Here is a 27,390-nt window from a genome sequence, read left to right on the forward strand (position 1 = left end):
ATTTAATGTCTCATGTTTCAGGAACACAATGCCATCTAAGGGACAGGAGTCGGCAGAATCCTTCTACACCTATGATTTCTGTGACCTAACCCATCCCATTGAGGTTCTAGAAGCCCTCAGAGAATACTACACAGAAGGCCTGTTCACTGACATAGCTCTGCAGTGCGCTACAGGGCAGGCCTTCCACTGCCATAAAGTGGCTCTATGCTCCCGGAGCTCCTACTTCAGAGCCATGTTCACAGCAGATATGAGAGAGAGGTCCCACAGTGTCATCAGACTACCTGGGGTAGATGTGGAGGTGCTGACGTCTTTGGTGGACTACATTTACACCTCCAAGGTAGGCTACACCTCCGAGTCCATACATGTTTTTTTTATGAGTGACTATGTGTCCGTTATATGAATGTAATAGCCTAATATTATACTTGAATCGTCTATGATTGCTTATGGTGTGTCAACTCATTGAGTTATCTTCAATGTTGTTTTTACTTTGTAGCATGTTTTGTCAAATGTTTTAATATTGAGATGTTCACATTTCACCTTTTACTGCAGTGGGCTAAATCAGGGTCACAGAGGGATTCTTGGTAGTCTTAAACAAATCTACTTTGAAACAAAAGTATACACCTCACACACATGGTTATGGGCTTAAAAAAAGAAGACACTTGTACCATGTCAGATATAGAGTTGAAATGTATTCCATTTTGAGTTTGCATCCCAATATTACACTTTATATACACCACAGAATACTGAAATATAACAAAACTGTTTGACATAGAAACACCAGATTTTTGTCTGTTCTTTTTTAGATAATTTTTATTAATGATGAAATAATTAAAAATATTTATAACATACAACCCATGAGGCCAAAGAGGGCGCTGTTGGTCATTGACTGCAGGAAAGCGCTACATAATACCCTACATGACCAAAAGTATGTGGACAGCTCATTCCAAAATCATGGGCATTAATATGGAGTTGGTCCCCCCTTTGCTGCTATAACAGCCTCCACTCTTCTGGGAAGGCTTTCCACTAGATGTTGGAACATTGCTGCGGGGACTTGCTTCCATTCTGCCACAAGATAATTAGTGAGGTCGGGCACTGATGTTGGGCGATTAGGCCTGGCTCGCAGTAGGCATTCCAATTCATCCCAAAGGTGTTCAATGGGGTTGAGGTCAGGGCTCTGTGCAGGCCAGTCAAGTTCTTCCACACCGATCTCGACAAACCATTTCTGTATGGACCTTGCTTTGAGCACGGGGGCATTGTCATGCTGAAACAGGAAAGGACCTTCCCCAAACTGTTGCCACAAAGTTGGAAGCACAGAATCATCTAGAATGTTATTGTATGCTGTAGCGTTAAGATTTCCCTTCACTGGAACTAAGGGGCCTAGCCCAAATCATGAAAAACAGCCCCAGACCATGATTCCTGCTCTACTAAACTTTACAGTTGGCACTGTGCATTGGAGCAGGTAGCGTTCTCTTGGCATCCGCCAAACTCAGATTCGTCCATTGGACTGCCAGATGGTGAAGCGTGATTCATCACTCCAGAGAACGCGTTTCCATTGCTCCAGAGTCCAATGGCGGCGAGCTTTACACCACTCCAGCCGACACTTGCGCATTGGTGGTCTTAGGCTTGTGTGCGGCTGCTCGGCCATGGAAACCCATTTCATGAAGCTCCTGATGAATAGTTCTTGTGCTGAAGTTGCTTCCAGAGGCAATTTGGAACACGGTAGTGAGTGTTGCAACCGAGGACAGACAATGTTTATGCGCTACGCGCTTCAACACTCGCCGGTCCCATTCTGTGAGCTTGTGTGGCCTACCACTTCACGGCTGAGCCGTTGTTGCTCCTAGACGTTTCCACTTCACAATAACAGCACTTACTGTTGACCAGGGCAACTCTAGCAGGGCAGAAATTTGACAAACTGCCTGTTTGGAAAGGTGGCTTCCTATGACGGTGCCACATTGAAAGTTACTGAGCTCTTCAGTAAGGCCATTCTACTGCCAATGTTTGTCTATGGAGATTGCATGGATGTGTGCTCAATTTTGTACACTTGTCAGCAACGGCTGTGGCTGAAATACCCGAATCCACTAATTTCATACTTTTGTATATATAGTGTATGTTATTTCCTGCGTCCCAAATGGCATCCTATTCCCATACAGTGCAATATGGGCCCTATGGGCACTGGTCAAAAGTAGTGCACAATAGGGTGCTATTTGGGACGCAACTCTAAACTCTCCCCCTCCCAGGTCTCCATTACCCAGTGGAATGTGGAGTCTCTGCTGGAGGCTGCAGACTTGCTGCAGTTCGGAGCCGTGAAAACGGCCTGTGAGAACTTCCTGGTTCGTCTCCTCGACGTCGACAACTGTCTGGGCATGCTCAGTTTCGCCCAGCTCCATGTGTGTCTGTCCCTGGAGAAGGAGGCACGCAGGGTGCTGCTCTGCCGCTTCCAGGAGGTATAGGTTCAGGTTTAGGTTTTGACTTATTCCTACATCGTGGTACATATTCAGAAACACATCAAATATGATGCCATTTAATATATAAAAAAAACTCAGCAGATAGTCATTCCACTAAATCAATAGATAGGTGTATTAAATGTCTTTAGTGATTTGGTCGTTTTCGTAGGTGGTGAGAGAGGAGGAGTTCCAGGAGATGGGGGTGGACAAGGTGAAGAGCCTCCTGCAGGAGGAGAACCTGGCCGGGGTGTTGAAAGAGGAGGTGCTGGTGGAGGGGGTGGTGAGGTGGCTGGCCCACGATACTCTTGCCCGCACGGGACACTTCCAGGAGCTTCTTCACGCCGTCCACTTACACCTGAATGAAGAGTATCTCAGGACTGCCTTGGAGCTTCATAAAGAGTGTCTGGAGATGAACACTGAAGACATCCACTCTCTATTTGTTCAAGCTCTGAAGCCTGCTTTTAATATGAATAAAAGCCCTTCGGGACACTGCAGAAGGAGCAGGAGACTGACCTCCAGGATGTTTGTGATAGGAGGGTACTACTGGCACCCTCTGTCTGAGGTCCAGACCTGGGACCCGGTCACGGACCAGTGGCAGCAGGGGGAGGATATGCCAGACCACACCAGGGAGAGCTATGGAGTCACCCTCCTGGGCTCAAACATCTACATTAGCGGCGGCTACAGGACAGACACTACAGAGGCTCTGGATACAGTGTGGGTTTACAGCAGTGATAGTGATACGTGGACACAGGGACAGCCCATGCTGGCATCGAGGTACTACCACTGTTCTGTGGCTCTGCATGGGTGTGTCTACGTCATGGGTGGGTACAGAGGAGGGGCGCCCATGGGGGAAACGGAATTCTATGACCCCCTGAAAAGGAAGTGGATTCCCGTAGCTAATATGGTACAAGGTAGGTTGGCCTGTGAAGGTTTGGAATATGACACAGTTACGTAACTTGACCAGTTGATCCTTTGTTGTTAGTTTTGTCATACAGTAAATGTTTTTGTTTACTGCTGGAGTTTCATGGTAGTTTTAATGTTGGAAGCCTTTTAGTGACAATTCTTTCTTCCTTCCATCCTCCCTTCCTCCTTCCTTCCCTCCTTCCTTCCCTCCTTCCTTCCTTCCCTTGTCACAGGTGTGGGGAACGCTACGGCCTGTGTTCTGAGAGACACCGTATATGTGGCCGGTGGTCACTATGGTTACAAAGGAAGCTGCACCTATGATAAGATTCAGACCTACAGGGCAGACGTCAATGAATGGAGCATAGCAACGACCTGTCCTCATCCAGGTAGGACAACACAACTCTGTTATATCAGCCCTGGCTATATAGAGGTACAGAGACACAACTCTGTTATATCAGCCCTGGCTATATAGAGCTATAGAGACACAACTCTGTTATATCAGCCCTGGCTATATAGAGGTACATAGAGAAAATGGGACAGTGCATTAAAAGCCAGAGGTTCTGGGGCAGCTCACCCACATGAGGAACTCTGATAATAACTCACTTACCCCAGGCTTGAAGGGATTATGAAAAACAATTAGGTATGTTGTAGCGCAGCATTCAGACTTTACAAAAATGTGAATGCAGAGATGTCTACTCTCTTGAAGCAAAAAGTGAAATCATAGGATGCACACACCTTATAAAGTGATGCACATAAGTAGTTGTCGTCCTTCCTGTATTTGAGCAAAGATCATTTATGTGACCTCTGTACATCAGTACTAAATCCATGAGTGAATCTGTCTTCGCCATCCCTTCTATAGAGTACGGCCTGTGCCTGGTGTCAATGCACCACAAGCTGTACCTGGTGGGGGGTCAGACCACCATCACAGACTGTTACGAACCGGACAGAGATAAGTGGAGCCAGCTGGCCAGGACCAAGGAGAGGAGGATGGAGTGTGGCGCCGTGGCCATGAACGGGTCCCTGTACGTCACCGGAGGCTACTCCTACTCCAAGGGCACCTACCTGCAGAGCGTGGAGAGGTACGACCCCAAACAGGACACCTGGGAGATCGTGGGGAATTTACCTGGAGCGGCGCGGTCACATGGATGTGTGTGTGTTTATGGTGTTTAGAGGCAGAGTCTGGCGTCAGTTTCAGGCTGTCTTTATTGCTGTTGTGCTGCAATGCACATCTCAGAAAATCGTTTTCGTATTAATGTCGTTCAACACTTAACTAGGCGTTGTGAGATAGTGTGCCTGCATTTAAGACGACCTGGAACCCTTTGTTACTGCTCCCTTCAGAGTACTTTTACATTTACATTTACATTTGTTTGGTAACAGACAACTGATCGCATTTCATCTACCTCATACTGTTTTCATACTGGAGATACGTGAATATTTATTGTGTCCGATAAAGAGATTTTTGCCAATATGTAAAGATAGGTGTGTTTGTTAATTAGATCGGTGGTTCCCAAACTGTGGGGCGCAAGGGGTCGGCAGTGGGGGCGCGGGGGGGTCCCCCCCCCAAATTTTTTTTGTTTGTTGTAAAAGTATAATGCACAAGGTGCAGTTTCGGAATTGGGTAGTGCATCATCAGTTTTCCTCTTGTCATGCCAGTCATTGCAGACCTTAGAGAGCTATTTATAACTTGTCAGAAATGTCCAGATCAACTAGCCCATGTCAGCTAACGTTTTTAGCTAGGGTTTCTAGCTCATACATTTTTTAAAAAATGTTTCAGTCACTCAAATATCACATCAATACACATTAGACATGGCAAATGTATAGAATTGCAAGAAAATGAGCTTTAAACCTGCAAAAGTTTCTCTCCGACAACAAGAGGGGTGTGAACAGTGTGTCATGGCAGCAGCTGACACACATTACAAAGCACCACTAGGAGATTTATACAAATGAACCATACAAATGAATGTACAACTTTGCATAGTTTTCTTCCTTTGAACTACAATTTTAAAAGAATCACCGGCGGTAGCCTTTCCTGCAGTCAAATGACCAGATCGACCTCTAGTGGCCTCATGGGTGGAATGTTCTTAATATTTTTCATAATTTAATAAACTTTTTTTTAAGATGCAGAAAATTTTCTATGTCAAATGATTTTGTTATATTTCAGTCTTGTGTGATGTCTATGAAGTGTAATATTGGGATGCAAACTCAGAATGTAATACATTTAAACTCTATATCTGACATTGTACAAGTGTCTTCTTTTTTTAAGCCCATAACCATGTGTGTGAGGTGTATACTTTTGTTTCAAAGTAGATTTGTTTAAGACTAACAAGAATCACTCTGTGTGACCCTGATTTAGCCCACTGCAGTAAAAGGTTAAAACTAATTTGGAAAAGATAATTAAATTGAATTAGTCATCATACCCATGCTGTTTGTAAAGTAATTTCTGTTCACTCCCACCCCACTGGGTAAAAACTGGTTGAATCAACGTTGTTGCCATGTCATTTCAACAACAAAAATTCAATGTGATGACATTGAATCAACGTGAAAAATTGGATTTGCAAAAAGTCATCAATCTAAGGGAATTTTCTCTTTTGTTCACCCAAGTTTTAACCTAATTTATATCTGATGACAGGGTGACATTTTTTGTTGATTTCACGTTGAATTCACGTTAGTTGACAACTCAACCAAATGTAAATCAAAACTAGACGTTGAACTGACGTCAGTGCCCAGTTGGACATTTGTGGTTCTGGTGAGTTCCCGACAGACAGAGTAGACCATGGCATCCTGACTATACAGGACAAGCAGCACATGTGAAAATACCTCTCATACTCCCAGTGAGCACTCCCAGCTGTTCCCCAGTACCACATGCTGTCTGGCTGCTACTGGGGGTTCAACAATAGCTCAGTCCTACTGCACCAGAGACCACAGCCGAGCAGAGTAGAGCACAGATAAGCAGATAGAGACGATGTTGGGATAGGATCTACTCTGTTACAAGATTATACTGAGGCCCAGTGTAGAGCAGAGCAGAGCAGAGTAGAGTAAAACTGAGTAGAAAAGAGTAGAGTAGAGTAGAGTAGAGAAGAACAGAGGAGAGAGCAGAGCAGGGAGAGGACTCTGAAAGTTTAGCCAACTGCCGTTTGGTTGAAAACACAATCCAGGTTATAAAGATATAAACAGTCTTAGAGATTATAAACAATCATATTATTTAAGAGATGATTTATTTGAAGGGACACACTCTTCTTGTTGGGATTCTGGTTGTTTTAACAGGTAAGTAAAACCTTTTTGTCATGCTTTATCTATTCCTTTTGTAATTTCCCAGGTTTTCTGATGTGTGTTACTTGTAATTTTTATTGATCAGAAACACTTTTTAAATGAATCACTTGTTATTCAACCCAAACTGAATAAACATATCAACATTGCAGAGTCAGTTTTGAGTCAGTCTTAAGTTAAACCAGAGAGGGCATGATTGACAGGTGCAAGTGCAGAGTCCCTCCTTCCATCTATAGCTGTGTGTAAATCTGAGCATGTCTGTTTTTTGCAACCAGAATGCAGAGCATGTTATGAATTGAGTTACAAAGTTACTTAAATGTATAACACTTTGTAGATATATATGATATGGCATTGATCTCCATACGTAAAACTTTCAATGGTAGAAGAGGGTGTAGTCAGTTAGTGGCTGTAACTTCTGTTCGTGTGCTTTTGCAAAACGGAAATGAGATGCCTGCTTCTTGAAGATAGGCCTACTTCCCAGAAATAAAATCTCAAGTGGATACGAGCACTCTTCATTTCCTGAAATATTCTCCAGTACACACATCTAGAAGTCAGCCAGTAGAAGGTTAAAGGCAGTATGTGTCCCAGTGTCATAGTGTGGGTTTGGTGTTGGACTTATTGAAGAGTTTAACTGTACAAGAGTCTGAATACTGAGGTATATAATGTGTGATAATGAGGTATATAATGTGTGATAATGAGGTATATAATGTGTGATAATAAGGTATATAATGTGTGATAATGAGGTATATAATGTGTGATAATGAGGTATATAATGTGTGATAATGAGGTATATAATGTGTGATAATGAGGTATATAATGTGTGATAATGAGGTATATAATGTGTGATAATAAGGTATATAATGTGTGATAATGAGGTATATAATGTGTGATAATGAGGTATATAATGTGAGATAATGAGGTATATAATGTGTGGTAATGAGGTATATAATGTGTGATAATAAGGTATATAATGTGTGATAATAAGGTATATAATGTGTGATAATGAGGTATATAATGTGTGATAATGAGGTATATAATGTGTGATAATGAGGTATATAATGTGTGATAATGAGGTATATAATGTGTGATAATGAGGTATATAATGTGTGATAATGAGGTATATAATGTGTGATAATAAGGTATATAATGTGTGATAATAAGGTATATAATGTGTGATAATAAGGTATATAATGTGTGATAATGAGGTATATAATGTGTGATAATGAGGTATATAATGTGTGATAATGAGGTATTTAATGTGTGATAATAAGGTATATAATGTGAGATAATGAGGTATATAATGTGTGGTAATGAGGTATGTGGTCCTCTGTAGCTCAGCTGGTAGAGCACTGCGCTTGAAACGCCAAGGTAGTGGGTTCGATCCCCGGGACCACCCATACACAAAAAAAAAAAATGTATGCACGCATGACTGTAAGTCGCTTTGGATAAAAGCGTCTGCTAAATGGCATATTATATTATTATTATTATTATAATGAGGTATATAATGTGTGATAATAAGGTATATAATGTGTGATAATGAGGTATATAATGTGTGATAATGAGGTATATAATGTGTGATAATGAGGTATATAATGTGTGATAATGAGGTATATAATGTGTGATAATGAGGTATATAATGTGTGATAATAAGGTATATAATGTGTGATAATGAGGTATATAATGTGTGATAATGAGGTATATAATGTGTGATAATGAGGTATATAATGTGTGATAATAAGGTATATAATGTGTGATAATAAGGTATATAATGTGTGATAATAAGGTATATAATGTGTGATAATGAGGTATATAATGTGTGATAATGAGGTATATAATGTGTGATAATGAGGTATTTAATGTGTGATAATAAGGTATATAATGTGAGATAATGAGGTATATAATGTGTGGTAATGAGGTATATAATGTGTGATAATGAGGTATATATAATGTGTGATAATAAGGTATATAATGTGTGATAATATCAACTTCCTAGTCTATAAACCTTGTGATAATTCAGAACACCTCTTAACTAACAGCATGGTCTCTAAAAATAGGAATGGCCCTGGTGGATCATCTTTCCCAGCCTGATAAATGCTTGGTGGACGTGTCATGCCCTGGTGGATCATCTTTCCCAGCCTGATAAATGCTTGGTGGACGTGTCATGAATTCCTGATAGTCCACTTTGACTCAACTGTTGTTTGCATAGTTGCTTTAGCCCCATCAGCGCTAAGCCGACACTACAACAAGTAGGCTTAAAGTATGCCTACTTACTTTAGAGAACTTATAAAGTATGGTCATTCACTTAAGATAATGAAGTTATATTAAGAGATAATGAATGTACATGTGTTTATACATGGTTGGATACAACATGGTTGAAACTGAAGGATAGTGGACTCTCATGAGTTCCCCATGTGCTTTTCTCAGATAGCAAATATATATTTGAGTGTGTGCGTGTGGTGTGTGTGTGTGTGTGTGTTCCATGCAGGTTCAGCCAGGTGTTCAGAAGATGAGACTCGTCTGGTTAAAACCCTGTTCACCGGCTATAACAAGGTGGTCCGCCCTGTCAATCACTTCAAAGATCCAGTGGTGGTGACTGTAGGCTTGCAGCTCATCCAGCTCATTAGTGTGGTGAGGAATACATGACTAGTTAGGACTGGATATTCTTCTTCTTCTTCTTCTTCTTCTTCTTCTTCTTCTTCTTCTTCTTCTTCTTCTTCTTCTTCTTCTTCTTCTTCTTCTTATGCAAAGTATCTTCCCTTGTCTTTGCCAGGATGAAGTCAATCAAATTGTGACCAGCAATGTGCGGCTGAAACAGGTATGGTTTCTCACTGACCTACATGTGTTGTTCTTCTCAATGTAGTTGAGTTTTTGTTCTTCAATTTAAACCACACTTTTTTTGTGGTTGTGTTGTATTCAGATATGGGAGGTTGTGTTGTATTCAGATATGTGAGGACGTGAATCTGAAGGTTCTGTTGTATTTAGATATGGGAGGTTCTGTTGTATTCAGATATGGGAGGTTCTGTTGTATTCAGATATGGGAGGTTCTGTTGTATTCAGATATGGGAGGTTCTGTTGTATTCAGATATGGGAGGTTCTGTTGTATTCAGATATGGGAGGTTCTGTTGTATTCAGATATGGGAGGTTCTGTTGTATTCAGATATGGGAGGTTCTGTTGTATTCAGATATGGGAGGTTCTGTTGTATTCAGATATGGGAGGTTCTGTTGTATTTAGATATGGGAGGTTCTGTTGTATTCAGATATGGGAGGTTCTGTTGTATTCAGATATGGGAGGTTCTGTTGTATTCAGATATGGGAGGTTCTGTTGTATTCAGATATGGGAGGATGTGAATCTGAAGTGGAACCCTGATGATTATAATGGAATTAAGAAGATCCGAATCCCTTCCACAGACATCTGGCGTCCTGACCTCGTTCTCTATAACAAGTAAGGACACGTCCATGCTTTCACCTTGACCGATATACAGTATTCATTGGCTTGATAAGGCCTATTAGATATGACCTTTTCAGAAGTTAGTCTATTCCTGAAGTGCAGATAGTGATAGAGATCATAGGGGATTACATTTAAAGGCCCAGTGCAGTCAAAACATGATTTTTCTTTTATATATATGGAAAATCATGTTTTGACTGCAATGGGCCTACAAGCAGAAATTTCAGGCGGTCTTTTCAAACAACTTTTACACTAAAAGTGCATTATCATAATGTTCACAATTTCACAGTATAATTGCAACCTCATAGTGTGAAATTGTGAACATTATGATAATGCACATTTAGTGTAAAAGTTATTTGAAAAGACCACCTGAAATTTCTGCGTGTTCTGGTGGGATGGAGTTTTGGCCTGCCTGTTGACATCACATCTCTGCCAATAACAGCTAGTTCAATTTTCCCCTCCCTTTCAGAACATTCTCAAACAGTCCAAGCTAAACTGTTGCTTGAGAAATTGCTCTTGCTAAGAAGCTATTTTTGTTTCTTTTTGACCATTTTAATTGAAAACAATCACAATAAGGTACTTAATTGATACCAATGAATTATTTGATATTGAGATAAAAACTGCTGTATTTGGCCTTTAATATCCTAAAAAGGGGACCTGCGTGGTTCAGGTACCGGTTTCCCGACCGACATTTCCGCTTATAAATCTATCTGTGGATACCGTAGATCGAAGTGGCTCGCATTGAGTGATAGCCCTGGTTCCCACGGACACAGTAGTATTTAAAAAAAAAAATCCTGTATGATGTAGGACGTGAAATCTGAAACCACCTGAAGCTTATGGAGGACTAAAAGTGCCACAATTAAATAAATAAATACACCATTAAATAATTACTTAAATGTGTCATTAATTAATTAAATGTGTCATTAATTAATTCAAATTAGAATTAAATACATAAATGTGTAATTAAATGTATCATTAATTAATTCAAATACCGATTCATTTTATGTAAAATACATATATAATTATTTCACTATTTACATTTACATTTCATGATCCTGCATTGCAGTGATTCATGAATTACTTAAAACTGTCAAACTGACCCATCAAAAGTTGGTAGGCGGAACCTAACGCCTGATTGGTTACCCTCTGCATCAAGCCAAGACAAATCAATTCCGGATAATGTCAGCAGGTCCTGCTTCTACATCCTCTGCTAAGTTTAAAATGTCTCTAACCAACTCCCTGGAAAGTTCACGGAGATCCTCCATTGTCTCTATCCAGGTTGGCCTACTCTACTTCAGACCAAAGCAATGGATCAGACTAGATTCGCGTTAGCCCCGCCCACTGACTTTGATGGGTCAGTTTGACAGTTTTAAGTAATTCATGAATCACTGCAATGCAGGATCATGAAATGTAAATGTAAATAGTGAAATAATTATATATGTATTTTACATAAAATGAATCGGTATTTGAATTAATTAATGATACATTTAATTACACATTTATGTATTTAATTCTAATTTGAATTAATTAATGACACATTTAATTAATTAATGACACATTTAAGTAATTATTTAATGGTGTATTTATTTATTTAATTGTGGCACTTTTAGTCCTCCATAGAAGCTAGGATTTCCCTTTTACCATTTCATTCACTTTTCCGACTGTCCATCAACTCCCGGCTGAACCCTACATCACAGCCACGGTCAAAGCACATGCCTGCAATCTTTATATCGTAGCGCAAAAGAGGGTGGTTTCATCATGGTAGCACATTCAGAGATCGATTTATAGCCATTAATCTAAAATAATTCATAGATTTTAAACAAAAAACACTTTCTGTTTGTCATAGATGGACAATATTAACATGAGATAAAAGGCGAGTTCCTAACGAGTTCAGTAAGCTAAACTAGAGCTCTGTGAGAAGTTCACAGCGATGGGGGCAGACGTTTTGACCAAGAAAATAGGCACATTTTCTCTAACACTAAACAAACAAATATGTATTTTACAGTTATAAGGAAGGTGAAATATTATAATTAGTCATTTTGTAATTTGATTATGCTATATTTAGAAAGCATATAAGTCATTTCAAGCCTTATTCATACAGTTTTGTTGAATAGGAAATACATCATATAAAATGTTTTATATTTTTATCATATTTGTACTGTGTACTGGAGCTTGTGTCCTCAAAAGTGACTACACCTCAGCAATTTATAACTATTTTTACCAGAAGGGTGAGATTTGAGCCTTTCTTTGAATATGCAGCATTAATACTTATTGTTTCTGGCCCTCTCATGAAATAATTACATTTGGGGATTACCTAGATTAAATTTTTTGATTACAATTAGTTACATTTAACTGGTTGCCTTTAAGCTACCTCAGCTATTGTTTATCAACCCTGGAATAGCATTTTTGGCATTCTCACCCCTGGTTATCTAATCAGGCTAATACAATTCCCCATAGGAATCTATTGATTCTGATGCTAACGTGTCAATTTATCCCTGCAGTGCAGATGGAGACTTTGGTTAGCTTAGCAGGCTAATGCAAGACCCCATAGGAATCCATTGACTCCGATGCTAACGTGTCAATCCTCTCCACTTCCTGCAGTGCAGATGGAGACTTTGCCATCGTCCATGAGACCAAGGTGCTGCTGGAGCACACAGGTATGATCACCTGGACCCCTCCGGCCATCTTTAAGAGCTACTGTGAGATCATCGTGCTTCACTTCCCCTTCGACCTGCAGAACTGCAGTATGAAGTTGGGGACATGGACCTACGACGGCAACCTGGTAGTGGTCAACCCGGTAAGAAGTTTGAAAAGCAGTATATGCACATCCAAAAAGCACATCTGAAAATGTTCCAGGTCCGGGGTGCAAAACAATCCCATGAAAAGGAGTTGAAATAGAAACAATCCCATGAAAAGGAGCTGAAATAGAAACAATCCCATGAAAAGGAGCTGAAATAGAAACAATCCCATGAAAAGGAGCTGAAATGGAAACAATCCCATGAAAAGGAGTCAAAATAGAAGCAATCCCATGAAAAGGAGCTGAAATAGAAGCAATCCCATGAAAAGGAGCTGAAATAGAAACAATCCCATGAAAAGGAGCTGAAATAGAAACAATCCCATGAAAAGGAGCTGAAATAGAAACAATCCCATGAAAAGGAGTCAAAATAGAAACAATCCCATTAAAAGGAGTTGAAATAGAAACAATCCCATGAAAAGGAGTCAAAATAGAAACAATCCCATGACAGGGAGTCGAAATAATAATAATAATAATAATAATATGCCATTTAGCAGACGCTTTTATCCAAAGTGACTTACAGTCATGTGTGCATACATTTTTACGTATGGGTGGTCCCGGGGATCGAACCCATTACCCTGGCGTTACAAGCGCCATGCTCTACCAATTGAGCTACAGAGGACCACAGTTGAAATAGAAACAATCCCGTCAAAATAGAAACAATCCCAGGAAAAGGAGTTGAAATAGAAACAATCCCATGAAAAATAGTCAAAATAGAAACAATCCCATGAAAAATAGTCAAAATAGAAACAATCCCATGAACAGGAATAGAAATAGCCGCACCCTTTTAACCAGCCTCTCCAACATAACGTGTGTTTGTGTATATGAGTGTGTGTATGTCGGAGGGGTTGGGGAAAAAATAACTGTCATCCCATATGGACTAATAAAGTTTATCTTAATTGAACCAGTAAAGTAGTGACCCTAGCCCTGTACCCGTCCCCTGTACCCGTCCCCTGTCCCCCTTCTAGGACAACGACCGGCCTGACCTGAGTAACTTCATGGAGAGTGGTGAGTGGGTCATGAAGGACTATAGGAGCTGGAAACACTGGGTGTACTACGCCTGCTGCCCTGACACGCCCTACCTGGATATCACCTACCACTTCCTGATGCTGAGGCTGCCTCTCTACTTCATCGTCAATGTCATCATCCCCTGTATGCTGTTCTCCTTCCTGACTGGACTGGTCTTCTACCTCCCCACTGACTCCGGTAGGTATGCTGTTCTCCTTCCTGACAGGACTGGTCTTCTACCTCCTGACTGGTAGGTATGCTGTTCTCCTTCCTGACTGGACTGGTCTTCTACCTCCCCACTGACTCCGGTAGGTATGCTGTTCTCCTTCCTGACTGGACTGGTCTTCTACCTCCCCACTGACTCTGGTAGGTATGCTGTTCTCCTTCCTGACTGGACTGGTCTTCTACCTACTGACTGGTAGGGATGCTGTTCTCCTTCCTGACTGGACTGGTCTTCTACCTCCCCACTGACTCTGGTAGGCATGCTGTTCTCCTTCCTGACTGGACTGGTCTTCTACCTACTGACTGGTAGGCATGCTGTTCTCCTTCCTGACTGGACTGGTCTTCTACCTCCCCACTGACTCTGGTAGGCATGCTGTTCTCCTTCCTGACTGGACTGGTCTTCTACCTACTGACTGGTAGGCATGCTGTTCTCCTTCCTGACTGGACTGGTCTTCTACCTCCTGACTGACTCTGGTAGAGATTTTGTTCTCCTTCCTGACTGGACTGGTCTTCTACCTCCTGACTGACTCTGGTAGAGATTCTGTTCTCCTTCCTGACTGGACTGGTCTTCTACCTCCTGACTGGTAGGGATGCTGTTCTCCTTCCTGACTGGACTGGTCTTCTACCATGATCTCACCATCATGGTTGACAACTCTGTTGTGTCCTCCTCCCAGAGTGCAAAGAGCCTTGGCGTGACCCTGGACAACACCCTGTCGTTCTCCGTTAACATCAAGGCGGTGACCCGAACCTGTAGGTTCATGCTCTACAACATTCGCAGAGTACGACCCTGCCTTACACAGGAAGCGGCACAGGTCCTAATCCAGGCACTTGTCATCTCCCGTCTGGATTACTGCAACTTGCTTATTTTACATTTACATTTTAGTCATTTAGCAGACGCTCTTATCCAGAGCGACTTACAGGAGCAATTAGGGTTAAGTGCCTTGCTCAAGGGCACATTTACGTCATTTAGCAGACGCTCTTAAACAGAGCGACTCACAAATTGGTGCATTCACCCTATAGGCAGTGGGATAACCACTTTACAATTTTGGGGGGGGGGTAGAAGGATTACTTTATCCTATCCCAGGTATTCCTTAAAGAGGTGGGGTTTCAAATGTCTCCGGAAGGTGGTGAGTGACTCCGCTGTCCTGGCGTCGTGAGGGAGCTTGTTCCACCATTGGGGTGCCAGAGCAGCGAACAGTTTTGACTGGGCTGAGCGGGAACTATGCTTCCGCAGAGGAAGGGGAGCCAGCAGGCCAGAGGTGGATGAACGCAATGCCCTCGTTTGGGTGTAGGGACTAATCAAAGCCCGAAGGTACAGAGGTGCCGTTCCCCTCACTGCTCCATAGGCAAGCACCATGGTCTTGTAGCGGATGCAAGCTTCAACTGGAAGCCAGTGGAGTGTGTGGAGGAGGGGGGTGACGTGAGAAAACTTGGGAAGGTTGAACACCAGACGGGCTGCGGCATTCTGGATGAGTTGTAGGGGTTTAATGGCACAGGCAGGGAGGCCAGCCAACAGCGAGTTGCAGTAGTCCAGACGGGAGATGACAAGTGCCTGGATTAGGACCTGTGCCGCTTCCTGTGTAAGGCAGGGTCGTACTCTCCGAATGTTGTAGAGCATGAACCTGCAGGAGCGGGTCACCGCCTTGATGTTAGCGGAGAACGACAGGGTGTTGTCCAGGGTCACGCCAAGGCTCTTCGCACTCTGGGAGGAGGACACAACGGAGTTGTCAACCGTGATGGCGAGATCATGGAACGGGCAGTCCTTCCCCGGGAGGAAGAGCAGCTCCGTCTTGCCAGGGTTCAGCTTTAGGTGGTGATCCGTCATCCATACTGATATGTCTGCCAGACATGCAGAGATGCGATTCGCCACCTGGTTATCAGAAGGGGGAAAGGAGAAGATTAGTTGTGTATCGTCAGCGTAGCAATGATAGGAGAGGCCATGTGAGGATATGACAGAGCCAAGTGACTTGGTGTATAGGGAGAAAAGGAGAGGGCCTAGAACTGAGCCCTGGGGGACACCAGTGGTGAGAGCACGTGGTGCGGAGACAGCTTCTCGCCACGCCACTTGGTAGGAGCGACCGGTCAGGTAGGACGCAATCCAGGAGTGAGCCGCGCCGGAGATGCCCAGCTCGGAGAGGGTGGAGAGGAGGATCTGATGGTTCACAGTATCAAAGGCAGCAGACAGGTCTAGAAGGACAAGAGCAGAGGAGAGAGAGTTAGCTTTAGCAGTGCGGAGAGCCTCCGTGACACAGAGAAGAGCAGTCTCAGTTGAATGACCAGTCCTGAAACCTGACTGGTTTGGATCAAGAAGGTCATTCTGAGAGAGATAGCAAGAGAGTTGGCTAAAGACGGCACGCTCAATAGTTTTGGAAAGAAAAGAAAGAAGGGATACTGGTCTGTAGTTGTTGACATCAGTGGGATCGAGTGTTGGTTTTTTGAGAAGGGGAGCAACTCTCGCTCTCTTGAAGACGGAAGGGACATGGCCAGCGGTCAAGGATGAGTTGATCAGCGAGGTGAGGTAGGGGAGAAGGTCACCGGAGATGGTCTGGAGAAGAGAGGAGGGGATGGGGTCAAGCGGGCAGGTTGTTGGGCGGCCTGCAGTCACAAGTCGCAGGATTTTATCTGGAGAGAGAGGGGAGAAAGAAGTCAAAGCATAGGGTAGGGCAGTGTGAGTAGGACCAGCAGTGTCATTAGACTTAACAAACGAGGATCGGATGTCGTCGACCTTCTTTTCAAAGTGGTTGACGAAGTCATCCACAGAGAGAGAGGAGGGGGGGGATTCAGCAGTGAGGAAAATGTGGCAAAGAGCTTCCTAGGGTTAGAGGCAGATGCTTGGAATTTAGAGTGGTAGAAAGTGGCCTTAGCAGCAGAAACAGATGAAGAAAATGTAGAGAGGAGGGAGTGAAAAGATGCCAGGTCGGCAGGGAGTTTAGTTTTCTTCCATTTCCGCTCCGCTGCCCGGAGCTCTGTTCTGTGAGCTCGCAATGAGTCATCAAGCCACGGAGCTGGAGGGGAGGACCGAGCCGGCCGGGAGGATAGGGGACACAGAGAGTCAAAGGATGCAGAAAGGGAGGAGAGGAGGGTTGAGGAGGCAGAATCAGGAGATTGGAGGAAGAAGGATTGAGCAGAGGGAAGAGATGATAGGATGGAAGAGGAGAGAGTAGTGGGAGAGAGAGAGCGAAGGTTGCGGCGGCGCATTACCATCTGTGTAGGGGCAGAGTGAGTAGTGTGGGAGGAGAGCGAGAGAGAAAAGGAAACAAAGTAGTGGTCGGAGACATGGAGGGGAGTTGCAGTGAGATTAGTAGAAGAGCAGCATCTAGTAAAGATGAGGTCAAGGGTATTGCCTGCCTTGTGAGTAGGGGGGGACGGTGAGAGGGTGAGGTCAAAAGAGGAGAGGAGTGGAAAGAAGGAGGCAGAGAGAAATGAGTCAAATGTGGACATAGGGAGGTTGAAATCCCCCAAAACTGTGAGGGGTGAGCCATCCTCAGGAAAGGAACTTATCAAGGCGTCAAGCTCATTGATGAACTCTCCAAGGGAACCTGGAGGGCGATAGATGACAAGGATATTAAGCTTAAATGGGCTAGTGACTGTGACAGCATGGAATTCAAATGAGGAGATAGACAGATGGGTTAGGGGAAAAATTGAGAATGTCCACTTGGGAGAGATGAGGATTCCTGTGCCACCACCCCTCTGACCAGATGCTCTCGGGGTATGCGAGAACACATGGTCAGACGAGGAGAGGGCAGTAGGAGTAGCAGTGTTTTCAGTGGTAATCCATGTTTCCGTCAGCGCCAGGAAGTCGAGGGACTGGAGATTAGCATAGGCTGGGATGAAGTCAGCTTTGTTGGCAGCAGAACGGCAGTTCCAGAGGCTGCCTGAGACCTGGAACTCCAGGTGTGGGGTGCGTGTAGGGACCACCAGGTTAGAGAGGCAGCAGCCACGCGGTGTGGGGCGTTTGTGTAGCCTGTGCAGAATCTATTACATTAAAATGCCTATTTACTCTGTTCCATCTGACTTTCCAATCCACTGTCTCATCAGCCCAGCCAGGCAATTTATACACTTGATATCCACTATAAAAAGCATCTAGACATTATCTCACATTTCTTTTAGACTAACATTTCGTTTTCAACAGCGGAGATATATATAAACCTTGCTGTCTGTCTCTCCAAAATGTGCAACATTGTTTCAATATTCAAATTCGATCTCCTGCTGTCTCATAGTTATGAACAACAGTGTCCTGATGAGTGAGCACATTTTCTATGCCAGGAGAAATCGCGCCTCATTGGCTCATTGTTATGGATGTATCCAAATAAATGTCAACAGCTTAAACAAATGCAAATGCAGCTACTTTGCTGTTATTCTGGCTGCACTTTTTTAACGTGACTCTAAGTTAGCGGTAGTTGCCCAGCTGGCAAGCAAGGGATAACAACATTACCAGCCAGTATGGCAATGGAACATTTAGAACGAACGACTGGGTCCATAGATATAGAACAAAAAGACTGAACGACTGGGTCGCGTCCATAGATATAGAACATAAAGACTGAAGACTGGGTCACGTCCATAGATATAGAACAAAAAGACTGAAGACTGGGTCACGTCCATAGATATAGAACAAAAAGACTGAACGACTGGGTCGCGTCCATAGATATAGAACAAAAAGACTGAAGACTGGGTCACGTCCATAGATATAGAACAAAAAGTCTGAAGACTGGGTCACGTCCATAGATATAGAACAAAAAGACTGAACGACTGGGTCGCGTCCATAGATATAGAACAAAAAGACTGAAGACTGGGTCACGTCCATAGATATAGGACAAAAAGACTGAACGACTGGGTCGGACTCGCATCTCTAGCAACCCTAGATTTGTGTCGGGACTATATCTTGTGGAAGGATGAAATAGTATGAATAAATTAATCAAAATAACGTTTTTAATGAAAATATGTCAATTATTATTGGAATATGTTGGTAACCCGTTGTATAAAAGTGATAATGTCCTCGAAGCCGGTGTTTGGAGGATATATTGACACGGGTGTTGTTAGGCCCGAGACGCATTATCACTTAAGTGTATTGTTGTGTTTGACTTCTCTAACCATGTCTCTGTAGGTAAGAAGATGACCCTGTCTATCTGTCCTGCTGTCTCTGACTGTGGTCTTGTTATTGTTGTTGTTGTTGTTGTTGACTCCAGTGTCTCTGTTCCATACAGGTGAGAAGATGACCCTGTCTATCTGTCCTGCTGTCTCTGACTGTGGTCTTGTTATTGTTGTTGTTGTTGTTGTTGACTCCAGTGTCTCTGTTCCATACAGGTGAGAAGATGACCCTGTCTATCTCCGTCCTGCTGTCCCTCACTGTGTTTCTGCTGGTCATCGTGGAGCTCATCCCCTCCACCTCCAGTGCGGTGCCTCTCATTGGGAAGTACATGCTCTTCACCATGGTCTTCGTCATAGCCTCCATCGTCATCACCGTCATCGTCATCAACACACACCACCGCTCTCCCAGTACACACACCATGCCCCAGTGGGTCCGCAAGGTATGTCAACCGACCGATCGATCAATAAATCAATCAGTCAGTCAATCAATCAATCAATCAATCAATCAATCAATCAATCAAGTAAGTAGACTAGGTACAATGGACAAAATGAATGTCAGCACATCTCATTTATAATTTAGCGATGTCAGTACAACATCTAGTGGTGTCCTAGGTTTCAGACCCCTTAGTGTAATGGCTGTGACGTTGGACTGTCAGTTGCAGGGAAACAGGTCTGAGTCCTGGTCAGGCTCCCCCCAAATTCCCTGTGTATTCCTTTGGGCTTTGGGCTTTGGGGGTTTTCTCTTGCCTGCACTGCCACCTGGTGGTACTAATTCAGTATGTCATGTATTTTGTCAGGCGTTTGTGACATTCTGCTTTAGGCCATTTAGAGCAGTGGTTCCTAACCTTTTTCGGTTACTGTACCACCAACTGAATTCTGCTCTGCCTGAAGTACTCCTGAAGTACCCCCTCATGTACATTTGACCAGTAAGCCTATGGTCTCATGAATCTCCTCAGGTACCCCATGTGGAAAGGCCAAGTGCCCCCACGGGTCCTAGTACCCCTGGTTGGGAACCACTGATTTAGAACCCCTCAGCTCTCAGCAGCCTCTCTAGTGTGGTTCTGCTTTGAGAGACAGGAAGTAGTTAAGAGCAATCTGTCTGTCTGCCTGTCCTATTACTGACTTTAGCTGAATCATTTCAGTAATGCCATCCATGTCAGGTTGTGATAATGTCCTCGAAGCCGGTGTTTGGAGGATATATTGACACGGGTGTTGTTAGGCCCGAGACGCGGGCCTAACAACTCCTGAGTGGCACAGGGGTCTAAGGCACTGCATCGCAGTGCTAACTGTGCCACTAGAGATCCTGGTTCGAATCCAGGCTCTGTCGCAGCCGGCCGCAACCGGGAGACTAATGGGCGGCGCGCAATTGGCCCAGCGTCGTCCAGGGTAGGGGAGGGAATGGCCGGCAGGGATGTAGCTCAGTTGATAGAACATGGCGTTTGCAACGCCAGGGTTGTGGGTTCGTTTCCCACGGGGGGCCAGTATAAAAAAAATATGTATTCACTAACTGTAAGTCGCTCTGGATAAGAGCGTCTGCTAAATGACTAAAATGTAAATGTAAAAATGTAGGTTTGTCAGTTTATCCATTGAGTACTCGTGTTTTTATGGTTGATGTCGGTGATCTTGATTATCATGCAAAATATGTTAGTCCCTCAACACAATATTATGTGCTTTACAGTACTTTGTGTTACTCATGACAATGTATTTACAGTAATTGATGTACTGTACAGTACTTTTTGTTATTCTTTACAATGTATTTACAGTAATTGATGTACAGTACTTTGTGTTACACATGACATTTACATCATTTAGCAGACGCTCTTATCCAGAGTGACTTACAGTTAGTGAGTGCATCATTTTTTTTTCATACTGGTCCCCCGTGGGAAACGAACCCACAACCCTGGTGTTGCAAACGCCATGCTCTACCAATTGAGCTACAAGGGACATGACAATGTATTTACATTAATTGATGTACTCTACATGACATTGTGTTACTCATTACAATGTATTTTCCTAAATTCCAGATTTTCATCGACACCATCCCCAATTTCATGTTCTTCTCGACTATGAACCGTCCGTCCAGGGACAGGCAGGAGAAGAGGATCCTCCTGGCTGACTTTGACATTTCCGACATTTCGGGCAAGCCTGCCCCTGCCTCGGTCACCTTCCAGTCCCCCATCACCAAGAACTCGGACGTCCGCAGCGCCATTGAGGGGGTCAAGTACATCGCAGAGACCATGAAGTCTGATGAAGAGTCCAACAATGTAAGAATAAGAGTTCAGGAAGCATTTATAGAACTCATGTCTGAGTCTGTCTGTCTTTGAGCTGAGTCTGTCTGTCTTTGTGCTGAGTCTGTCTGTCTTTGTGCTGAGTCTGTCTGTCTTTGTGCTGAGTCTGTCTGTCTTTGTGCTGAGTCTGTCTGTCTTTGTGCTGAGTCTGTCTGTCTTTGTGCTGAGTCTGTCTGTCTTTGTGCTGAGTCTGTCTGTCCTTGTGCTGAGTCTGTCTTTGTGCTGAGTCTGTCTGTCTTTGTGCTGAGTCTGTCTTTGTGCTGAGTCTGTCTGTCTTTGTGTCTGTCTTTCGAGCTCTTCATGTTTTAATGTTGTGGGGGTAATACAAAAACAAATTCTCTTGAAAATGTTAAGGGCTCAATTTTGACTCTACTCTCTCCTCTTTCTCTCTCCTCTCTCTCTCTCTCTCTCTCTCTCTCTCTCTCTCTCTCTCTCTCTCTCTCTCTCTCTCTCTCTCTCTCTCTCTCTCTCTCTCCCTATTCCCTCCTCTCTCTCCCCTCCTCTCTCTCTCCCCTCCTCTCTCTCTCCCCTCCTCTCTCTCTCCCCTCCTCTCTCTTCCCTCCTTTCTCTCTCCCGTACTCTCTCAGGCTGCTGAGGAGTGGAAGTTTGTAGCCATGGTCCTGGATCACATCTTGCTGTGTGTGTTCATGGCTGTGTGTATCATCGGCACCATGGGAGTGTTCGCTGGGCGTCTCATCGAGCTGAGCATGCAGGGCTAAAGGAGAGGCCTACCTGGAGTCATCCTGGCCTGGCCACACCCTGGTTCTCCTGCTCGCTCTGACACCTGTCTGCTGTGCCTCTACTCCAAGTCATCTGGAAATTACAATCAATTGATTGACTGATTGGTTGGTTGGATTGTTGATTGAATGTAATTGGCTCTGTGAGGTGTTGTTATTGTCAGTCAGACTATTAAGCTTCTTTTCTGCATGGAGTTTACAGTTGGAAATTGACGTTAAAGGCTGTCAGCTGTCTGTGACTTGATGGATTCTGTTTAAGGAACGATGGTTAACCTACCTAACGAGGTGATTTCTTTATTTCTAACCATCGTTCCTCATGTGGAAGAAAGGATGCAGAGTATATTGTGGATTAACAAACTCTGCATAACGACTCTGATTGCGAGCCCTCTGGCACTCTTATGGCACTCTGCACTCTTATGGCAGTCTGGATGAGGGAGGTCACATTATGGAACTCTGGATGAGGGAGGTCACATTATGGAACTCTGGATGAGGGAGGTCACATTATGGCACTGTGGATGAGGGAGGGCACATTATGGAACTCTGGATGAGGGAGGTCACATTATGGCACTGTGGATGAGGGAGGTCACATTATGGAACTCTGGATGAGGGAGGTCACATTATGGAACTGTGGATGAGGGAGGGCACATTATGGAACTCTGGATGAGGGAGGTCACATTATGGAACTCTGGATGAGGGAGGTCACATTATGGAACTCTGGATGAGGGAGGTCACATTATGGAACTCTGGATGAGGGAGGTCACATTATGGAACTCTGGATGAGGGAGGTCACGTTATGGAACTCTGGATGAGGGAGGTCACATTATGGAACTCTGGATGAGGGAGGGCACATTATGGAACTCTGGATGAGGGAGGGCACATTATGGAACTCTGGATGAGGGAGGTCACATTATGGAACTCTGGATGAGGGAGGGCACATTATGGAACTCTGGATGAGGGAGGTCACATTATGGAACTCTGGATGAGGGAGGGCACATTATGGAACTCTGGATGAGGGAGGGCATAAGGGGCTGGTAATGCATCTCGCCGTTGTTGCATAATCATTATTGACTATCAGAAGATCAGTTTGAATGAGTTTCTCAATGTTGATTTAGAAGTGGTCCAGTCTTGTGTATGGGCTGTGGCTTATTCAATAAAGATCACAGCGCAGAGAAACAACATGATGTTTTATCCTGTCCGATCTCAGTGATTTCTCTCCTCCTTCTGCCAAATGTCATCATGGTTGTATTTTTAGATTTGGTTAGATGTGGAAAATATATAGTGAATAAAAATAAAATCTACTTCCAGATATGCTTGTCTTTTTGTATTTTTTCTACATTGACAGGGACTGCATAAACTTTGGTTAGTAAAATAATTGTTCATGTCATTTTCTCCATTAAAAAGATCAACTGTGTGCTAGGTCCTCTTTCTGTTGAATAAATGATTCAATTACCTTATTATTTTAGATTTTCCAATAGTCAACACGTTTCTGTTCTGTTTTACTCTCATCAGTAAACTTCTTTATACACAGCACCAGCTGTCCATAAACTTGGACAAGTTGAACATCTGGAAATATTGCATCACTGCAAAGGCCCCGGATTGGAGAGAGAGAAGCATAACATTCTCCCCGTTGGTTTTACGAAAACAGTCTCTCGAGCGACATGACAAATACAACGCTCGAAGATTTGGACAGAAACATAAGTTATTGATGTATGGCAGATTGATAAAACATCAAATTAAATTCTTGATTGTATGCAAATAATTTAAAAGTTCCGGGTACAATGTGGAAATCCCGATGAAGCGGAAATCCTGAGCTAAAGTTGTGTTTACGGCGAAGGAGTGGCTCATACTGTCTCCAGAAGTAAGTCGATGTGTATGTTATGTTGAATTTGAGTACTAGATAGATTTATTTTTTAGTTTTAGGCATTAAAATATAATTACGCAAATAACTGCATTTCAAAACATGTTTGCAATGGATGGGATGGTAGCAGCAACACCTTGAGTGTTCACATCTGTTGCGACACCCTTGCTCATATTTTTATTTTTTTAGGTCAAATGGCAACATGATAGCGTTATGTTATGATATCTCTCTTTTTATGTATTATTTTCATTTGTTTTGAGTTGTATCAGATGACATCATGCATTATTCTCCGGTTGGTGGTTATGTAGTCTGCATTGCATGGATGCATGCATGATGAAAAAAAGCCTCAATTGAGTTTAAAAATAATTGAGTTATTGCTATACAGTAGCTTTCATTATGTGGTCATGGATTTTGGGAAGCTCACACAGTCAGTCAGGATAGCTCATGTACACACACACACACTCACACACATACACATACACACACACTCTACGTAGAGTGCAGTAAACCAATATCTGTTTATTCCGTACCAAACATACACTGCAGTGTTTGGTCCTGCATGGTTTAGTGCTTTACGATTCACATCGCAGACAGCTTTTGGACTTTTGTGGAGTCACTCATCACTGTAGCCAAGGAATGTAGACTTTCCCACAGCTCTGAAATGTCATCTGAGGCATTAATTCAATGACACGCAGACATACATAGTACGTCCCAAATGGCACACTATTCCCTATATATCCATATGGTCCATATGGTCTGGTCAAAAGTAGTGCGCTATGTATGGAATAGGGTGCTGTTTGGAACGCAGCCCATACTGCACATTCTCCTGGCTACTGTAGAACTAGCAAAGGTACTCCGTTATCTGTCAATGATAATGCACGTACAGTAAACACACACACACACACTCATTCAAACCTGGAATCCTAAACAAAATTTTGTTGAACTGTGTTTTTAGTATTAACATTCCACAGTGGTAAACTGGCAAACATTGACCAGACCTTGTGTTCTCTCGTTGCCTGAGGAACCTTGTTTAGAGTTATGTGTTCTCTAGAGGCTGTCCCTGTTCTGTTACAGTACTGAACCTTGTTTAGAGTTTAGTCTTCCCTGTTCTGTTACAGTACTGAACCTTGTTTAGAGTTTAGTCTTCCCTGTTCTGTTACAGTACTGAACCTTGTTTAGAGTTTAGTCTTCCCTGTTCTGTTACAGTACTGAACCTTGTTTAGAGTTTAGTCTTCCCTGGTCTGTTACAGTACTGAACCTTGTTTAGAGTTTAGTCTTCCATGGTTCTGTTACAGTACTGAACCTTGTTTAGAGTTTAGTCTTCCCTGTTCTGTTACAGTACTGAACCTTGTTTAGAGTTTAGTCTTCCATGGTCTGTTACAGTACTCTCATTCCTCACACCAGGAGGTAAGCAGCCAAACTGGGATGAACATTGTGGATGGAAAGCTGGAGGGTGACTGCATGTTTCAGAGATCTACTGTAAATGGCAAGATCTTTGTCTCCAGAGCTATAACACAGAGTTTTAAAATGGCTTCATGTAATCTCTGGCTATGAGAGTGAGCCTCTCGTCCTGCAGTAGACAGGTCTGCAGAGAAGAGAGGCAGCTTCCTTCACTTCCTGTGTAATCAACCCATGTGACCAACTTAGCTCAAGCACATGGCGGTAAGGGTGTTTGTGGGCAATATTCATATTCACTTCAGCTTCCTCATAGTCTGAACAAGGAGGCAGTGACATTCATACTCACAAGGCATACTGAGTATAGAAAACATTAACAACATGACAGATTGACCAAGTGAATCCAGCTGAAAGCTATGATCCCTTATTGATGTCACTTGTTAAATCCACTTCAATCAGTGTAGATGAAGGGGAGGAGACAGGTTAAACAAGGATTTTTAAGCCTTGAGACAATAGAGACATGGGTTGTGTATGTGTGCCATTCAGTAGGTGAATGGGCAAGACAAAATATGTAAGTGCCTTTGAACAGGGTATGGTAATATGTGCCAGGCGCACCGGTTTGTGTCAAGAACTGCAACGCTGCTGGGTTTTTCCACGCTCAACAGTTTCTCGTGTGTATCAAGAATGGTCCACCACCCAAAGGACATCCAGCCAACTTGACACAACTGTGGGAAGCATTGGAGTCAACATGGGCCAGCATCCCCGTGGAACGCTTTCGACACCTTGTAGTCCATGCCCTGATGAATTGAGGCTGTTCTGAGGGCAAAGGTGGGGTGCAGTATTAGGAAGATGTTCCTAATGGTTGGTATACTCAGTGTAGAATACTGGTATAGGACACAATGCTGCTCATTGCTGGATGGAGAAGTAGCTGAATAGAGTACGGTATCTGGAGCTGAATAGAGTACGGTATCTGGAGCTGAATAGAGTACAGTATCTGGAGCTGAATAGAGTACAGTATCTGGAGCTGAATAGAGTACGGTATCTGGAGCTGAATAGAGTACAGTATCTGGAGCTGAATAGAGTACGGTATCTGGATCTGAATAGAGTACAGTATCTGGAGCTGAATAGAGTACGGTATCTGTGTGTCTATGAGTTGTTTGGACTGTGGCATCTGAGTCAAAGCAGTAGGCTACACAATGCAAAGGGGGGGGGGGGTGTATGACAGAGTTGAAAGAGAGGAAGTATGACTGAATGCTGAACACAGGAAGTGGTTCTGACTCTGAGTAAAGCTATTCTAGCAGGAGAGGAGAGCTCTCTCTCTCTCTCTCGACAGCAGCCAGCAGCAGCTCTCTGAAGACTCTCCTCTCCTCTATTTGCATCAGAAGACAGACTTCAGAGGGAGAGAGGAGAAGAATTAGCCCTGTGATGCTCACATGACGGTGTGACTGTGAGAGCCTTAGATGAGAGGTAAGGTTTTGACTTTAACAGGAGAGGACAAACTACAGAGGGAGTGAGAGAGAGAGAGAGAGAGGGAGGGGAGTCGCCCTGTAAGAATTGTAAAACTAATACTCAGCTCAGACGACTGTGTGACTGTGAGAGAGAGATGAGAGGTTCTGTAGCTGTCTCACTGCTGCCCCTCTCTCTTCCCTGTTCGGTCATGACACAGCAAGATGAGGAAGTGAAATACGGTAGCATGGGGGTCGGACTAAATGTGGAACTGTGACTTCTCTAATGTGTAAAGTGTGCTAGGAAGGGAAACTAATTAAGGAAGTTACCACCTACCCCTGTAACTGTGTGTTTACCATTTCTTTGCCTGTTTTTTGGAAGATTGATTTCGAGAGCTACCTAAGAGAATCTTAATTTGCTGTCACCATTTTGGGCACAACTTCCGTGAGTATATGTAATAGTTGTTTTATATATTGTGGTAATCCATTTGATACA

General features: G+C 43.4%; 2 protein-coding genes across 2 annotated transcripts; both read left to right on the forward strand.

Moving 5' to 3' along the window:
- Nucleotides 1-25: 25 nt before the first annotated feature.
- LOC311109609 (kelch-like protein 23) lies at nucleotides 26-4,517 on the forward strand (the record flags this gene model as incomplete). Its single annotated transcript, XM_084152538.1, has 5 exons — nucleotides 26-337; nucleotides 2,238-2,444; nucleotides 2,614-3,355; nucleotides 3,581-3,733; nucleotides 4,207-4,517. Exons 1-5 carry the CDS (start codon nucleotides 29-31, stop codon nucleotides 4,515-4,517), a joined length of 1,722 nt encoding a protein of 573 aa, XP_084008664.1. The 5' UTR covers nucleotides 26-28.
- Nucleotides 4,518-6,556: 2,039 nt separating this feature from the next.
- LOC311109574 (acetylcholine receptor subunit alpha) lies at nucleotides 6,557-22,178 on the forward strand (the record flags this gene model as incomplete). The annotated part of the gene is made up of 9 exons (XM_084152497.1): nucleotides 6,557-6,611; nucleotides 9,100-9,242; nucleotides 9,385-9,429; nucleotides 9,947-10,056; nucleotides 12,661-12,856; nucleotides 13,822-14,059; nucleotides 19,388-19,611; nucleotides 21,196-21,435; nucleotides 22,047-22,178. 9 exons carry the CDS (start codon nucleotides 6,557-6,559, stop codon nucleotides 22,176-22,178), a joined length of 1,383 nt encoding a protein of 460 aa, XP_084008623.1.
- Between the last annotated feature and the right edge of the window lie 5,212 nt (nucleotides 22,179-27,390).

Source organism: Coregonus lavaretus, assembly GCF_964263955.1.
Source record: "Coregonus lavaretus genome assembly, chromosome: 35".
NCBI lineage: Eukaryota > Metazoa > Chordata > Actinopteri > Salmoniformes > Salmonidae > Coregonus > Coregonus lavaretus.